The 18,356-nt window shown below is 51.7% G+C and overlaps 1 protein-coding gene across 1 annotated transcript; it reads right to left on the reverse strand.

Moving 5' to 3' along the window:
* Window positions 1-9,761: 9,761 nt before the first annotated feature.
* Window positions 9,762-14,402, reverse strand: LOC137775374 (voltage-dependent L-type calcium channel subunit alpha-1C). Its single transcript, XM_068561185.1, has 4 exons — window positions 14,371-14,402; window positions 11,780-11,908; window positions 10,510-10,575; window positions 9,762-9,857 (listed from the first exon to the last, which is right to left on the reverse strand). Exons 1-4 carry the CDS (start codon window positions 14,371-14,373, stop codon window positions 9,762-9,764), a joined length of 294 nt encoding a protein of 97 aa, XP_068417286.1. The 5' UTR covers window positions 14,374-14,402.
* Window positions 14,403-18,356: the final 3,954 nt, after the last annotated feature.

The following is an 18,356-nucleotide window of genomic DNA, read 5'->3' on the forward strand; positions in this document are numbered from 1 at the left end:
GAGTCCCGAGTTAGCTCCCTCGCGTCCGCTTCCGGCTTCCAGCCCTGCCCCGGGCGGGCCGCGCAGAGGGAAGGGCTCGGGCCAGGACAGTCCTTCCGCGGGTTCCTCCCCGACGTGCGTCCCAGGTGCGCGCTCCTCCCCGCGCTCCTCCCGGGCTCCTCCCCGAGCTCCTCCCCGAGCTCGTTTAGCCCCGCCTGCGCCGCGAGCCGCAGGTCAGCGTTTCCTGCGCTCCAGCTCAGCTCGCTGCCATATTTTATCCCTGCTCTTACCGTCAGGCTGTAAAACTCTATCTTAATATCTTCCCCTAGCTCTCGACCCCGGTCTTACTCTCTTCTTTTTCTTCGTCAAAGGAAGTCCTTTTTCTCAGTCCCTGTCTCTCTGTATTCTCACCCTCTTACCCAGATTTTGCTTTCCTGGCTTGCCCTCCTCCTTCTCGAGGTCTGGACAACTCCGCGCTCCGACGACGCTGGCCCCCCGAGGCGGTGGGAGCGCTGGTCCCCACGCAGCTGCGCGGGCTCTGGACCTCCCTTGCCCTCGGCCGTCTGTGCCCCTAGCGCTGAGCCTGCGCGTTCGCCAGAGACCCGCCCCACGTCTGCTGAGGGTCCGCCTGGCTGATCACCTCTTTTCAGTCTCCGGTCCAGAGGAGCGTGCCTTTGGAGCCTGCGGACTAAGACCCTCCTCCCCGGCCTTCCAAGACCCCCAGCCCCCTGGGCGGCCCCCTTCTTGGGTCCCCGCCACCCCCTGTCCCAGGCCTTGCCCTCCCGTTTTATCCTACACGCTGCTGACAAGTGTGCCTCCCGGAAATGCACTTTTCATTCTTTTCCTTCCTTCATCCTAAGCCCAGCGTCGTCTGCATTTCCTTCCCTGACAACTGACCGCCTCTGCTGGCCCGCGACACCCGTGCACCCAGACGTGCTTAGCCCTTGTAATGTAGACAGGCCTCCCAGGTCTGGGGAGGTGGATCTTTTCGCTGTCCAAAGCACCCCTCACCCTTTGCCCTTTGCCCGCTGTTGGCAGACCCCTGACCTCCCACTGCCCGACAGGACCCAGCTGCATGAGGCCTGGAGCTCCGCCGTCTCCAAACACTTTTACTTGTTTATTGTAAAAGAATTTTGGAAAACTCTGCATCCTTCCATACATTTTTAAGATGACACCCGAAAATTTTCATCCTAAGTGTAAACAGATGTAGAGGCTATAATTACTAAAATTTGACATTTGGAGTAGGCAGCTTCTGAGATGTCCCCCACCCCATCCCACCTCCTAGTATTTGCCTTCTTCTGTATCTCCCTCCCTTGAGTGTGCACTGGGCCTAGTGACCTGTTTCCAGCAATAGAATATGAGTAGGATGAGACAAAAGACAATGGGATGTCACTGACAAGATTAGGCTATGAAAGACCCGGACTTGGGGTTGCTCAACCCTTTCCCGGTTGCTGTGCGCTGCCCACGGAAAGGCCCAGGCGGCCAAGAGCTGAGAAAGTTCTGGTCAACAGCCAGGAAGAAGCCAAGTCCGTCATTTCACAATGACGATGATCAGGAGTCAGTGATCAAAATAGTGCAACTATAACGCAAGTTTTGGTAAGTCCTCATTAAACATAATAACAAACTGTTATTTGAACTTCACTTCTTAATGAGATGCATGGCTTTTCCTCCAACTGAGTTCATGTATCTGTGGACAAAAACTGCTTATTCACAGAATGGGACATTCAGCATTTTAAATATTTCAACTGTAAAACTCAAAAAACCTTGTTTACATAATTATGTCACTAGCTCTGTCATAACCATGTTACTCAATTCTTTGAACGCCTTCTGAGTTATGTGCCTAAAATCACATAGCCATCTGTCACCAAATTTTTTTTTTTTTGATGAAAAAGATATCTGTTTAAAATCAATATACAATGAAAAGTAAACAATGATTCTTTCCTTAATACTGGTTACAGAGCATAATCTGAATTTATACAAATTTTTACAAACATTGGGGAAATTACAAAAGGCGGAACTAAACACATCCCAGCAAAATGAAGCTGGGACAACAAACGACTCCTCTTACTATGCTGACGTGGTGATCAAAACATTTGTGCATGGAAGTAGACAATACCTGTGTCACCAAATATTTTTAATGATTTGGCAGCTGGAAACTTGATGGAGTCCTTTTCAGTTTTGGTAAAGCAATATTTGGGACCCTCCTGATTTGAAAACGTGTCATCGGAATCTTACTAGGCTCGGGTATTTGGAATTGTTCCTTTGCTTAGGAGGTTTTTATGCCCCGGGGCTGGTGACAGGCCTCCCTCTCTTTTGAAAGTGAGAGACGGGCAGGTGGGAAGAAGAGGTGGGAAAGGAGGAGGATCTCCCCGCACCTGACCCTCGACCTCTGGCACCTTCCCAGATGGGTAAGTTCTTGGAAGACAACACAGGGGCGCTGGGCTCTGGAGACCCACTCCCTTCAAGCTGGGGTCAGCAAGCTCTTCCTGCAAAGGGTCCGAGAGTAGATGTTTTAGGCTTTGCAGCCATATGTTTGACTCTGCCCTACAGCCCCAAAGCTGCCAGAGACAGTAGGTAAATGCAGGATTGTGGCTGTGTTCCAAGAAAATGTTACTTATGGAGACTGATGTTTGAATTTCATGTACTTTTCATGTGTCCCAAGATATTATTCCTCTTTTTTTTGATATTTTCCCCCAACCACTTAGAAGTGTAAAAACCATCTCAGCTCCTCTGGTGGCCAGATTTGGAACAAGGCCCTAGTTTTCCGGCCCTGCTCCCAGGCTCCGAGGGGCCTATGCAGCTGCGCCCCTTGGAAAGGGGGCGTGCCTTTGAAATCCCCCGTGGACATGTTAGGATCACAGGGTGTTGCCCCACCCTCTCCACACCGATTCAGTTGGTCTGGGCCGGGGGGCGGCGGGGGGGGGTCTGCTCATAAGTGTTTTTTCGTTTCCCAGGTGATTCTAAGGTGTAGCCTGTCCTAATTGCAGCAGAGTCTACACAGTTCTCAGGGTACGGTGCTGCTTTGTGCCACAGTTACTGTATTTCAGCCAGTGGAAAGCATCACCACTGTAAGCTAAAGTTCACTTTTTTAATTGAAATATAGTTGATTTACAATATTGTATTATTTTCAGGTGTACAACGTAGTGAGTCTCCATTTTTATACATTATGGTCACCACAGTAAGAGCAGTTACCATCCATCACCACAAAGTTGTTATGATATTGTCGACTATATTTCAATACAATTAATATCAATAATATGATCATCATGAATATATCCTACATAATCATCTTTTTCATGACTTGAAATTTCCTTCTAGTACATTTGATGTTTTCCCCCTTCCGGAGTACCATTACAGGCTCATGATTTTTCTCAGATTTGTTCCAATGAAATATAATGATTATTTCCTCTTCAGTGTTCAAATCGTAACATCTCAGCCAGCTGACGATCCTTTGAGCTTGTTCTTGTGTTCTCAGTGCCACCGGATGGTCTGAAAGCATCTTGCTTTCCAGGAATAAGGTATTTCAGGCAACAGGGTACGGAATTAGCTACTTTTCACCAAGCTTTGGTTCTTTTAGTGGTGTATTAGAGACCCCATTCAGGGTCCTAGGGCTGCATATTGTGAAAATAAGGGAAACCTCACTAAAATAGAGTTGGGAGGACAGAAGGGAGAGCTCTCACACAGGTACCACTTGAGGTCAATTATAGGAAAGAATCATCAGTCACAGCCCCCAACAGGAAAAGATGTGCATTGCATCCCCTATAAGAAATCACCCGGCAACTCAGCCAGTGAGAACCGATATATCATCACCTTGGACTCTCACTTTTCTTCAAAAGACTTTTGTTCAAAACAACCCGTCCCAACTTCCTCCTTTTTCTTTATAAATGTTTCATTCCTCTCCTTCATTGGATTTGCCTATGGCTTTTGCTATAGCTTGCTTCTTCCGAATTACAATTCCTTTGCTATTCCTGAATAAACCCATTTTAGCAGCAAAAATAACAGTTTTATTTTTAAGGTCAGCATTACCAAATTGTTCCATGAGTCTGAATTGGTGATTTTCCTGTGGATCGGTTTCAGTGATAGAGCTAGAAAAAGTTATACTTCTGAAAGATTTTACAACGATGTTTTTATAGAATTCCTACTTTACTCAATTTAATTGTTGTTCTGATAGAAAAAGATTTCAAAATGATTTTATTTACAACGTGTCTATTTAAATTCAACACAACAGCCCCAACTAAATTTAGCAAAAGCTGAATTTCCAAATTGCTAAACATTTTATGGAACAAATTGAAAGATGGAGAGAGATTACCTGAGGGGAGAGGTCCATCAAATTCTACAAATGATTAGCTTTCATTTCCAGGAGGCAAATAAACAGCTGTGTGGGGCTTTCTTGCCTAAATCACTTATCTTCATAGCACAGGGATTTTCCAGAATCCTGGCCCATCAGAATGTGTGGTGAGGAATGTCAGCACCATTCTTTGGGGGTATGTTTTAGCAAGGATGGAAATTGCTACTTTTCTGTTTCCATTTCTAAGAAGACTTAGAACCAGAAAGAGCCATTGGAAAAAAAGGCATTTAGCCCCAGGGATTGTTAAACTGAAGTCTGTGGATAGTCTGTAGGAAGTTTGTAAACTCTTGGAAATGATCTGCCAAATGTTCATTGGTGAATGTGCTTTCCCCTGGATAAAGAGTTCATAAACTTCATCAGATTCTTGAAGGAGTTTTGGGATTAACCAAACCAAACCATCACCACAACAAAACCACAACATGGATTTACTCTAATCTTTTCACTTAATGTTAAGTAAACTGAGGCTCTATGGAGTAAATTGCTGCCTTGAGGCAACAGTGAGTCAGGGGCAGAGCTCAGGGAGAGAGCCGGGGGCGGGGTGGGGGGGGGGGTGGGGGAGGGTGAGCCTGGTAAAGGCATTTGAAGTTCTGTCCTCTTGGACTGGGTTTCCCAGAGCAGGGAGTCATCACATCCAGGAATAATGATTATGTTTTTAAAAAGGGAACATTGAAATTTGAAGGAAGAGAGGAAAGGGGTGTAGATGGTGGAACAGAAATAATGTTGGGAGAAATTGAGCAAAGATGAATCAAAAGAATTAGAAGTGATGCCTGTGAAGGTGAGGGAGGTGGTGAGGGGTGCAGACCTCTGTGGTGTGGCTACAGGGTGTTGTGGTCACTGAGAAGGCAGTAGAGTGTAAAAACGTTTGCAGAATATTTCTCAATCAAAAGCCTCCAGGCTTTTTCATGGGAATTGACAAGCTGATTCTAAACTTTACATGGAAACGCAAAGGACTAAGCTGCCTTGGAAAAGAATAAAGTTGCGGAACGTATGTTAACAATAAATTTTTTTTTTTTTAATTTTTAAATTTTTGGCCGTGCTGCACAGCTTGCCGGATCTTAGTTCCCCGACCAGGGATTCAACCCAGGCGCCCGGTACTGAAAGCCCAGAATCCTAACCACTGGACCACCAGGGAATTCCCCAGGCTTCTTCTAAAGCTACAGTAATCAGAACTGGGTGGTACTGGCATAAGGATCAACAAATAAATCAATGGAGCAAAAGGAGCTCCCAGAAGTCGATGCACAGTTATGTGGGCACTTGGATTTGATGAGGTGCCAGAGCAATTCAATGAGAAAAGGAAAGTTTTGTTTGTTTGTTTCTTTTTGTTTTTTTAAACAAAGAGTACTGGAACAACCGGGTATCCTTACAGAAAAAAGTGAGCCTCTATCCCTGCCTCACACCATACAGAGAAATTAATTCAAGATGGACTCCAGGTCTAAGGATAAAAGCTAAAATTCTAAAGTCTCCAGAAAAAAACGTAGGGGACTATCTATGTGACTTGGGAATAGATTAAGTTTTCTTAGACACAGAAAGTAATAACCATGAAAGAATAAGTGATAAATTAGACTTCATAAAAATTAAAAACTTCTGTTCATCAAACACACTGTTAAGAAAATGAGAAGACAAGACATAGACAGGGAAAAAATATTCTGCAAGACATACGTCTGACAAAGAACTGATATTCAGAATATATAAAGAAATCCTTAATTCAATAGTAAAGAGACAAACAACTCAATTTTAACAAATAGGCAATAGACACTTTATAAATGAATGTATATGTATAGCCAGTAAGCACACGAAAAGGGGCTTATCATCATTATTCATTAGAGAAATGCAAATTGAAACCACAATGAAATGTAGAGCTACACACCTACCAGAATGGCTAAAGTTAAGAACTCTGACAATCCTAAATGCTGGCAAAGATCTGGTACAACCAGAATTTTCATACATTGTTGGTGGGAATGTAAAATTTTGTAGTTACTTTGGAAAGAGGTCTAGCAGTTTCTTAGAAAACTAAACCTACAACTGCTCTGTGATCTAGTTATTCCGTTCTTAGGTGTTTACCCAAGAGAAATACAAAATATATGTCCACAAAAAGACTTGTATAAACAAGTTCATAGAAGCTTTATTTATAATAGCCCCAAACTGGAAACAGCCCAGGTATACATCAATAGGAGAATAGATAATAGTGGTATATTTATAAAATGTACAAACTATTATTAGACACAAGAGCATGAATGAATCTCACAAATGCTATGTTGGGGAAAGAAATCTTTTACAAAACAGCATACACTTTATGATTCCAATTTATAAGGTGGAATAGTTGATAGCAAGCAAAACTGATTTATGGTCGCAAAAAAAAAAAAAAAAGACCAGTGGTTGCATGCAGGGGACAGGGATCCAGGATTGCCTGGGAAGGGTTATGAATAGAATTGCCAGACAAAATACAGAAAGCCCAGTTACACTGGAATTTCAGATAGACAGTTAATAATTTGTTAGGACAAGTGTTTGCCAATGCAGTAGTTGGGGCATACTTATACTAAAAAATTATCTGTTCTTTATCTGAGACTCAAATGTAACTGGGCATTCTATTATCTTTCCTTCTAACTTTGGCAGCCTTGAGCAGGCCGGATGATTCTAGAGTGATGGTAATTCTCATCTCCTTACAGTGGTAAGTGTAGACACACTGCTCTAAAGGTATAGAAATAAGCAGAGACATAAGAAAAAGTGCACCAAATCCATGGTGTTACTACTTTGTACTAGGTTTAGAGAAAAAAATGTGAAATCATCATGGTAATGTGAATGTATTATTTGTTTCTTAAGGCATTTGAAATATTTTTAATTTAATTTAATTAATTTATTTTTTTGGCTGTGTTGGGTCTTCATTGCTGAGCACAGGCTTTCTCTAGTTGTGGCGAGCGGAGGCTACTCTTCATTGCAGTGCGCGGGCTTCTCATTGCAGTGGCTTCTCTTGTTGCACAGCGTGGGCTCTAGGCACGTGGGCTTCAGTAGTTGCAGCGCACGGCCTCAATAGTTGTGGCTCACAGGCTCTAGAGCGCAGTATCAGTAGTTGCGGCGCATGGACTTAGTTGCTCCACGGCATGTGGGATCTTCCCAGACCAGGGATCGAACCCGTGTCCCTAGCATTGGCAAGCGGATTCTTAACCACTGGGCCACCAGGGAAGTCCGGCATTTGAAATATTTAGGAGAATGTCACGTTAGAGGATCTGATGTGTTATACTTGTGATATTAATTTGAAACATTTAAGATGATTTGATATTAGTCTTGTGATTTATTTATTTTTTTTTTTTTTAATTATTTATTTATTTATTTATTTATGGCTGTGTCGGGTCTTCGTTTCTGTGCGAGGGCTTTCTCTAGTTGCGGCGAGCGGGGGTCACTCTTCATCGCGGTGCGCGGGCCTCTCGCTATCGCAGCCTCTCTTGTTGCGGAGCACAGGCTCCAGACGCGCAGGCTCAGTAATTGTGGCTCACGGGCCTAGTTGCTCCGCGGCACGTGGGATCTTCCCAGACCAGGGCTCGAACCCGTGCCCCCTGCATTGGCAGGCAGACTCTCAACCACTGCACCACCAGGGAAGCCCCTTAGGTGCTTGTTTATTTTCTGAGTTCTCTCTTTAATTAAATTTAATTAATTCTCTCGTTAATTTGTTCTCATTAATAATGACTTCTCCTCCTCCCACTCCTTTCTAATTTGACAGATGTGCCAGGTTCTATAATCTCTCTAAAGACAGAAATTGTGCTTATTTTCAAATAGTTTTCCTCTCCCTATTCTCTTCCTCCCGATGTGTTCATTCATCTGTTAGGTGAGTGTGGTGACTTCTTTTTTGACACTGGTTTGCCCCCGGTACTTTGGGGTGACTGTTACCGCTCTTTGTGATCGAGAGCCCGGTACACAACTCCGTGGATCAAGTTCTCGTTGCAGGAGCATCTCTGGGGACCATGGGAGACAAGACGAGACGTGCTGCCAGGTGGGGTGGACAGGTAGCTTCTCTGAAAGGGTGGGTTCCCTTGGGGCCCTGCTCTACTTCTTAGACCCCAAAGCCCAGGCCGTGGCGGCAGGGCTCTGCTTTCAGCTTGTGGGCATCAGCAAACGCTCTCCAAACGCGGCTCCCCAAGGAGGCAGTGTGGTTGTGGCCCCAGCTGTCCTGGTGCCTGGCCCCTGTGGACCCTGAGCTTGGGGAGGCCCTGGCCGCTCTCGCTCCTTCACAGGTTCACCGGCTTTGGGATGTGTTTTCCTCCGAACCTGGTCCTTTGTCCATTGAATCCCATCTGCTTGCCTCCGTTGAAGACTTCCTCAGCACTGCTGGCTCAAAATGGCACTCTTTCTTGGCTTTTATCCTTCCTTGTTCTTTTACAAACTATCTCCTGTCGCCAAGGACTTTAGGAAAGGAGAGGGGAGACCCATGTGCCCTGGCTCACGTGTGTCCAAATCCCATATTAAAATGCGGCTCAGGCGTAAATGTTGCTGTGAGGCTGTGGTTGATGATGGCCCCGTGTTCTCACGGCTACCATCTGAGGGAGAGTGATGTCGGACTGATATTTAAGGGGACTGCCATTCTGATTGAACACATTTTGAGCAGTAATGATTTGCGGGCTTGGATGTGGGGAAAGGATTCCACAGAGCATGGTGAAGGTGGGGTTATTTGATGGGGAGGATCCCTGGATCTTCGGAAAGAACCCCAGGGGACGGTAAGGGCTCAATGCCTCTCCCAGCACCTTAGCATGGAAAGTACAGGTGCTGGAATGGACTCTAGGCATCATCTGGTCCAGGGACTGAGTAAACAGTTCTCATCACCACCAGCCCTGGACCAGGTGAGGGGTCCCAGAGCCCAGGCTGTGATGAGCAGGATGGTGAGAAGAGCCAGAGGAGGGGGGATGTGGGGTAGCCCAGGGGGTCACTGGGATCCAGAGGAGGAAGGACGTGGGGCTGCCGCACGGAATCCTTCCCTCGGGGTCGGGCGGGACACACCCCTCCCCCAGCTGTACCTGTGGCCGCGGCCTCCCCAGAGGGTGAAGGCTGGCGCCGGCTCAGCCAAAGGGGGAACTAAGTGCCGTGGACGGAACCACTGACACAGACAGTGGCACCAACTCCGGCAGCTGGGCTTGTCTTAGGAGGAAACTGAGGCTCGGAGTCATCTGCTGTCTTGCTCAAGGTCACTCAAGGTCACATAGCGAGTGTGCTGCAGGCCTGGCTCAGCTTCGAACCAGGGTGCTCTTGGAGTTTGATTTTGATCCCCTACTGGCTTCCAGAGTCAGCGGCAGGGGCCGTGTCCAGTCATTATAAACGACAGTGAAAGGAAGGCTTCCCGGTCAGGGGGCTTCCCAGCCCCCCCAGCCCCAGTTCTCGTCACGCACCCAGGCCAGGGCCGCACCGAGCAGGTGTCCCCGTGTGCACCTGTCCGCACCTGTCTGCACACTCACCTGAAGAGGAGCAGCACGGCCTGGGGGAAGGTCTGGAAGTTGTTGTTCCTGTTGATCTCCGTCGTGTCATTCAGGGCGATTTTCCCGAACACCTGGCAGGGGGAGAGGATGGGGTCCGTGAGCTGTGGACAGAGGGGTCCTGGTTCCCACCCATCGTTCAATGGTCTCTTCAGGGGTCACAGCTGACCCTGGACGGGCTGGCCCATAAGCTGAACAGAGTCCCCTCTGCGACCTGGAAGGCCTCGCGGGGGCAGGTACCTGCTGCCCTGTCCAGCCCCTGATCCCAGCCCCCCACTCCGGACAAGCATCCAAGAAAAGTGCCCTCGGCCCTCGGGAGGGGCCCTGGGCCCCGCGGGAGGGGGGCTGAGAGCGGGCGGAGGCTGAGACCTCGACCCTGCGTCTGTGCAGGGACAAGGCTCACTGGCCTTCCTCTATCTTTTTTCTTTTTTTTGGCTGCAGGTTCTTGAGACTATTTTTCTTTCCTCTTTAAAAAATACTTTATTGAGGAATAATTAACAAATAGGCCCTTCACATAACTTGGGGGAGTTTCTCCCTATAGAGAGTGGAACCTGGGCCAGGGGCAACGGGGAGAGAGGGTCTCAGAGCTGTGCACCCCCAGGACACCATGGGGGTGGAGGGAAAGTTCCAATTCCGGTGACCTTTCCAGCCTCAGAAGGAGGGGCGGGTGTCAGGGGATGTGGGCTGGGGGCCGGGCCCGAGGAGACAGCGGGGAGCCTGTCCTACCTGCATCCCGATCACGGCGTAGATGAAGAACAGCATCACAATCAGGAGGGCAACGTAGGGCAGGGCCTGGCAGGGGCACACAGATGCCGTGAAGTCGGCGGGGGACCGCTGGCTGGACCCCTCCCCGGGCGGCGTCTCTTCAGTCGCCAGCTGCTGCCTGGCTTGGGGGGCACTTCCAGGAGCCCCGCAGACGTTCTGGGCACTAAATGGGAGCAGCCTGAGCCTGGTGCCGACCCCTCCCCTCACCTGGGTGTCAAGCACCTGAGACCTGGGGAGGTCCGCCCAGAAAGGTGGGCTCTGAGCTCGGGACCTGGCATGATGCTCCCTTGGTACAAACAATCTAGAAGGAGCAAAACACCCTCCCGCCACCCACCTGTCCTCGTGCAGCCGGAGGGCCGTGGGGGACACCCAGCAGCCCCTCCCCCCCTCACAGCTGTAAGCTGTTCCGCCAGGTGTAGGAAAGGCAGGACGAAGGGGCACTAGACAAAAGCGAGACCCTGGGCTCCAGCCCGCTTCCGCCACTGTGGCTGTGGGAGCTGGGCTGGGCTTAACCTCTCTGGGCCTCAGTGTCCTCATCTGAAAAATGGGAAGAAAAGTAATGACCTCAGGGGGTTTTGGGGCCTGGCTGATTTAAGGCTCACGAGATGCTTGGGCAGTGCCTGGCCCGCGGCCGGTCTCTGCGCTTTACTCACGCGGTGTGCTCCCCACCTCCTCCCGGGGAGGAGGCCTCGCGGCTCACGGGGTGGACGGAGCCCGCACACCACTAGGGGGCACCGCGGGACTACGGGCCGTCCGGCCTGGTGGGCGCTCGGGCTCCACCTTCAGTGGCGCCCAGGAAATGTCGGGGGTGGGTGAGCACGTGGGGCCGGTACAGCCACCCACGGCTGAGGCCGGGGCCACCGTCATTCTGCTTTCACAGAAGGAAACGAGTGCTGGGGGCAGAGAACTGGCCCCGCAGTTGGCAGCCCTGGGTCCACACGGGGCACACCGGGGTCCCGGGGAGTCCGGCTAAGTCCCTAAGCAGGTGCGGACAGCAGACCCTGCTGAACCACTGCCGGGACGAGGGTGCCAACACCCGAACTGGGAGCGGCCGTAGGGGTCATCGGGCCACCTCTGCCCACGGCTTTCAAACCTCTTCCACCCCAAACCCCCTCTGTGCCGTCAATTCTCGGGGCAAATCCACAGGAGAGAAAAAAGCAGAGCGCTTGCAGCCGCCCCTCCGCTGGGTGCATCGCCCCAGGTGGGGCCTGGGAGGGGGGCCGGGGGGTACCTGGAAGGACTTGATGAACGTCCACAGCAGCGTCCGGATGCCCTCCCCACGGCTCAGCAGCTTGACCAGGCGCATGACCCGGAAGAGGCGGAAGAAGGTGATGGAGATGCGGGAGTTCTCTTCCGCGTTCTGGGGCCGTTAACACGGCAGTTAACACGCAGGCGGGCGGCGGGGGCCGGCTGCACTCGACTCTCCTGGCGCCCACGGGTAGGCCCAGCCCCAGGCCTCTGCGGCGCCCGGCCGTGCCCAGGCCCCGAGCCTCTGCCCCAGCATCCCTGGTCTTAAGCCCCCGGGGTGGGGGTGGGGGCGGGGGTGGGGGTGGGGGCAGGGGCAGCAGGCGATTCCCTAGAAATTCCACCTGCTCTGAAATCTAGGCCGAGAGCCACCCCGGTGCTCCTGCCGCCCCCCTGCTTGGCTCAGCCGAGGGTCCGGTGTCCCGAGAGGGACCGGCGCTCTGGAGGGCCTGGGGGGCGGGGGCTGCCCAGCCTCAGCACTCTTGTGTGCCACCTCCCCCCACGGCCGCGGGTGGGCCTGGGCTGTGGGCGCTGCGACAGAGCCCGGGCCGCGGCCCCTGCTGCCCCTCCGCTCCCCTCTGCCCTGGGCCCGCCGGCTGCGCAGGCCTGGGAGGGGTGGAGGCCCGGGCAGTGGAGCGTGAGCCCTGGACGGGTCTCCCTGCGGTGAGAGGACCGAGGGGTCCTGCTCAGGGTGGGGGGCTCCCCAGGGGCGTCCTGGAGCGGGCCGGGGCTGCTGGGCCTGGGGCAGCCGGGGGTCAGGGGCCGGACACGCAGCCCTGCCACCCTCTCCTCCAGACGCGAGGACAATGAGCACACACTGACGCCCGGCCCTCCTCCTGCCCACACCGGCCAGAGGGCTGGGGTGGGTGGTGGCCCCGGGAGCCGGCCGGTTCCCCAGAGCGAGTGCAGCCCCGGCCCCGTGGGCACCAGGAGAGAATGGACCTCTGGGCTTCCTGTTACTGCTCCCGCTGCAGGCCCCCTGCCCGGAGGCATCTCTGGGTGGTTGCTGGGCCCCACGTGGGCCCTGATTCTCAACGCCCACTCCTCTGGCTTCATTTCTCACCGTCTCCAGGTCAGATCCGGCCTGGCCACGCCCACGAAAATCCCACCAGCGCTGGAGCCCTCGCGGCTCCTGGTTCTAGCCCTGTGGCCAGGGCTCCAGGGGCCTCTCCCCTCACCCCGGTCAGAACAGGAGCCCCACGAGGGGGGCAGGTTTTACACGCGCCAGCACACCCTGCTCCTCCCGGGGCGGGGGGCATCTATCCTCCTTCTGAACCAGAGCTGCTCCCCTGGGGCGGGCTGGTGGCTGGGGGGCCACAGGGGCTGGGAGGGCCCTGGCAGCAGGCCGTCTGGACCCCGGGCCCTACCTGTCTGCATTCTGAAGTCTTTGATGCCCTTCATCTCTGCATTTCTATCACCCATGTACCTACTTGAAATTCTACTTTTCTCTCCTTAAAAGGAGGTGGTGTTCCCCCAGAGGAAGGGGTAGAGGAGGCTCAGGGCTTTGGAACTCAGCCATCAGCCCCACTGTGCTTGGGAAGGGAGAAAGAAGAAGAGAGCGCCAGCTTACACGGAACCTCAGCTGGGCATCGAGAGTCTGGGAGGTTGGCGCCACGGAGGCATCTGCATCTGACTCGTTAAAAAGCAAAACTCAAGCCTCCAGTCTGAGTTTGTCCTGGGTTCAGAGCCCTCCCGACGCTGCAGGTGCCTTATGCTCTACTGACCGGTGACATAGGGGCAGCATGTCCAGGCTCAGCCCTTCCGGCTATGGTCGTGGGCTTCGTCAGGAAACATCCCCACCGATCTTGCCTCTGTCTGCTGACTTCTGGGGCTCGGGGAATCAACCCACTCACCGGCCCTGCTAAAAACTGACGCTTGGCCCACGTTTGAAGCCTGTGACGGCAGCCTCTTGGAGACAGCTGTTCCAAGGAGACTTCAAGGTCACACCGGTCGGCCTCTCTCTCACTTTAGCCAAAGATTCCTAGAGCAGAAGCGGCTCCCACCAGACGGTCTGCTGCAGTGAAGCGGGCGTGGCCTAGTTTTAATGCCCCTCACAGGTAACACTGTCGGGGTGATAGGAAATCCAACCACTCTCTGGGTAATGAACCCAGCTTAAGCTCTTACTGGGGCCTTGACTCAGAGCTGGAGGGCGGCCTGGTGACTAGGAGGACCTCCCCGTCTCTGGCTATGTCACCTCTCCTTCCTCTCTCCCAGAGGCCTCGCCATGGCGCTCATGGGTGCCCCGTGCAAACCCCACGTCAGATTCAGGGTGGGGACGTCGGCCAGCAGAGTCCTCAGGACGTTTAACAGGAAATGGCCCTCGGGTCCGATTCTCTCCCAGTGGCTCATTAGACAGTCAAGGTCACGGTGAGCTGCCACCCACAGGAAAGCTCAAGGACGGAAACGTCGCACCAACAGCACTCGACAGCTCACAGACCAGGCAGGCAAGGCGCATGGCAGACACAGGCAACATGCATCGGGGGCTGGGTTCCAAGATGCTGGGGGTCGGGTGGGGGAAGTGGGTATGTTAGAGGGGGTCACAGAAGCTGAGAGCGTGGTCTGGAGGCTCGGTCTTACCATAAAGGGAGAGCATTGGGTATGTTCAGCTGGCTTTAAAGAAAGGCAGACAGAGATAAGCCATAATGAGTCTCCGACGAAGACGCCCGGCATTCTAGGTCTCGGTAACACAGGAGCAACGCAGTGGCAGGAGAGGGCAAGAGGGCCAAGTGGAGGGTACACGGCACACGCCTGGCAGGGTCCGGGCGCCGCCAGAATGGACTCCCACCCAGCGAGGACTCTGGGTGTTCTCCTGCCCGGAACCATCTCTGGCTACACATTAACTACTAATTCACACCTGTTATCACGGAGGTGTTCTGGATTTTGAGGATGGTGGTTTTGTTTGTTTTTAATCTGGCGTGTGTCCTAAGATAGCCTCCAGGGGCTGGCACTGCACACGCTTATTACCCAGCACTGCCAGCTGAAGGCGAGAGACCTTGCCTGTGCCCAAGGCTGCTCTTTGCCCATGTGTATTTGCGCAAAGGAGCCCAGGGGCAGTGGCCCCCCAGGTCCAGGGGAAGACTGAGGTTCAGTTACCCCCTCTGCAGTGGGGCTAGCCCTCAAGCTGAGGCTCAGGAGGGAGAAAGGCCTGCTAGGCTCCTGATCCCCGGGTGTGGACCTTGGACACCGGCCTGAGATACCGAGTGCGGATCTGTTTATTAAATTTGAAAGCCCTGCACATAATAATAATTTAGGACATTATTGTTAACACCCCGAGAAGCTGTTCTCAGGGGTCTGACTCTGGGCTCATTAGGGGGCAGGGGCCGAGGGGCCTGGCCTCAGGGGAGCATCCCACAGCAGCCCTGAGCTGCATCCGGGAAGGTGCCCTGCCCTTTAGCCCCGCACTGGTCTTGGAACCAGTTATAGTCCTCCCCTGGTCTGGGAACTAGTCCTCCTCTGCTCTGGGAACTATTTAGTCCTCCCCTGGTCTGGGAACTAGTCCTCCTCTGGTCTGGGAACTAGTTAGTCCTCCCCTGGTCTGGGAACTAGTCCTCCTCTGGTCTTGGAACTAGTCCTCCTCTGGTTAGGGAACTAGTTAGTCCCGTCTGGTCAGGTAACGAGTCCTCTTCTGGTTAGGGAACTAGTTTACCTCTGGTTAGGGACTAGTTATTCCTCGTCTGGTCAGGTAACGAATCCTCCTCTGGTTAGGGAACTAGTTTACCTCTCGTCTGGGAACTAGTTAGTCTTCCTCTGGTCTGGGAACTAGTCCTCCTCTGGTCTTGGAACTAGTCCTCCTCTGGTTAGGGAACTAGTTAGTCCCGTCTGGTCAGGTAACGAGTCCTCCTCTGGTTAGGGAACTAGTTTACCTCTGGTTAGGGGACTAGTTATTCCTCGTCTGGTCAGGTAACGAATCCTCCTCTGGTTAGGGAACTAGTTTACCTCTGGTCTGGGAACTAGTTAGTCTTCCTCTGGTCAGGTAACTAGTCCTCCTCTGGTTAGGGAACTAGTTAGTCCTCGTCTGGTCAGTTAACTACTCCTCTGGTTAGGGAACTAGTTTACCTCTGGTCTGGGAACTAGTTAGTCTTCCTCTGGTCAGGTAACTAGTCCTCTGGTTAGGGAACTAGTTTACCTCTGGTTAGGGAACAAGTTAGTCCTCATAACTAGTCCTCCTCTGGTTAGGGAACTAGTTAGTCCTCGTCTGGTCAGGTAACTAATCCTCCTCTGGTTAGGGAACCAGTTTACCTCTGGTCTGGGAACTAGTCTTCCTCTGGTCAGGTAACGAGTCCTCCTCTGGTTAGGGAACTAGTTTACCTCTGGTTAGGGCACTAGTTAGTCCTCATAACAAGTTCTCCTGTGGTTAGAGAACTAGTTAGTCCTGGTCTGGTCATGTAACTAGTCCTCTGGTTAGGGAACTGGTTTACCTCTGGTCAGGGAACTAGTTAGTCCTCGTAACTAGTCCTCCTCTGGTTAGGGAACTAGTTTACCTCTGGTCAGGGAACTAGTTAGTCCTCGTAACTAGTCCCCCTCTGGTTAGAGAACTAGTTAGTCCTGGTCTGGTCAGGTAACTAGCCCTCCTCTGGTTAGGGAACTAGTTTACCTCTGGTTAGGGAACAAGTTAGTCCTCATAACTAGTTTACCTCTGGTTAGGGAACTAGTTAGTCCTCGTAACTAGTCCTCCTCTGGTTAGGGAACTAGTTTACCTCTGGTTAGGGAACTAGTTAGTCCTCGTAACTAGTCCTCCTCAGGTCAGGTAACTAGTCTTCCTCTGGTTAGGGAACTAGTTCTCGTAACTATTCCTCCTCTGGTTAGGCAACGAGTTAGTCCTCGTCTGGTCAGGTAACTAGTCCGCCTCTGGTTAAGTAACTAGTCCTACTCTGGTTAGGGAACTAGTTAGTCCTCATAACTAGTCCTTCTCTGGTGAGGGAACTAGTTTACCTCTGGTTAGGGAACTAGTTAGTCTTCCTCTGGTCAGGTAACTAGTCCTCCTCTGGTCTGGGAACTAGTTAGTCCTCGTCTGGTCACGTAACTAGTCCTCCTCTGGTTAGGGAACTAGTTTACCTCTGGTCTGGGAACGAGTTAGTCCTCGTAACTAGTCCTCCTCTGGTCTGGGAACTAGTTAGTCCTCGTCTGGTCAGGTAACTAGTCCGCCTCTGGTTAGGGAACTATTTTACCTCTGGTTAGGGAACTAGTTAGTCCTCGTAACTAGTCCTCCTCTGGTTAGAGAACTAGTTAGTCCTGGTCTGGTCAGGTAACTAGTCCGCCTCTGGTTAGGGAACTAGTTTACCTCTGGTTAGGGAACTAGTTAGTCCTGATCTGGTCATGTAACTAGTCCTCCTCTGGTTAGGGAACTAGTTTACCTCTGGTCTGGGAACGAGTTAGTCCTCGTAACTAGTCCTCCTCTGGTCTGGGAACTAGTTAGTCCTGGTCTGGTCATGTAACTAGTCCTCCTCTGGTTAGGGAACTAGTTTACCTCTGGTCTGGGAACGAGTTAGTCCTCGTAACTAGTCCTCCTCTGGTCTGGGAACTAGTTAGTCCTCGTCTGGTCAGGTAACTAGTCTGCCTCTGGTTAGGGAACTAGTTAGTCCTCGTAACTAGTCCTCCTCTGGTTAGAGAACTAGTTAGTTCTGGTCTGGTCAGGTAACTAGTCCGCCTCTGGTTAGGGGACTAGTTTACCTCTGGTCTGGGAACGAGTTAGTCCTCGTAACTAGTCTTCCTCTGGTCTGGGAACTAGTTAGTCCTCGTCTGGTCAGGTAACTCGTCCTCCTCTGGTTAGGGAACTAGTCCTCCTCTGGTTAGGGAACTAGTTAGTCCTGGTCTGGTCAGGTAACTAGTCCTCCTCTGGTTAGGGAACTGGTTTACCTCTGGTCAGGGAACTAGTTAGTCCTCGTAACTAGTCCTCCTCTGGTTCGGGAACTAGTTAGTCCTCGTCTGGTCAGGTAACTAGTCCTCCTCTGGTTAGGGAACTGGTTTACCTCTGGTCTGGGAACTAGTTAGTCCTCATCTGGTCAGGTAACTAGTCCTCCTCTGGTTAGGGAACTAGTCCTACTCTGGTTAGGGAACAAATTAGTCCTCGTAACTAGTCTTCCTCTGGTCTCAAAACTAGTTAGTCCTCATCTGGTCAGGTAACTAGTCCTCCTCTGCTTAGGGAAGTTGTTTACCTCTGGTTAGGGAATGAGTTAGTCCTCGTAACTAGTCCTCCTCTAGTTGGGGAACTAGTTTACCTCTGGTTAGGGAACGAGTTAGTCCTCATAACGAGTCTTCCTCTGGTCTGGCAACTAGTTAGTTCTCGTCTGGTCAGGTAATTAGTCCTCCTCTGGTTAGGGAACTAGTTTACTTCTGGTCAGGGAACTAGTTAGTCCTCGTAACTAGTCCTCCTCTGGTTAGGGAACTAGTTAGTCCTCGTCTGGTCAGGTAACTAGCCCTCCTCTGGTTAGGGAACTAGTCCTGCTTTGGTTAGGGAACTAGTTAGTCCTCATAACTCGTCTTCCTCTGGTTAGGGAACTGGTTTACCTCTGGTCAGGGAACTAGTTAGTCCTCGTAACTAGTTCTCTGGTTAGGGAACTGGT

The sequence above is a fragment of the Eschrichtius robustus genome, chromosome 13 (assembly GCF_028021215.1).
Source record: "Eschrichtius robustus isolate mEscRob2 chromosome 13, mEscRob2.pri, whole genome shotgun sequence".
NCBI lineage: Eukaryota > Metazoa > Chordata > Mammalia > Artiodactyla > Eschrichtiidae > Eschrichtius > Eschrichtius robustus.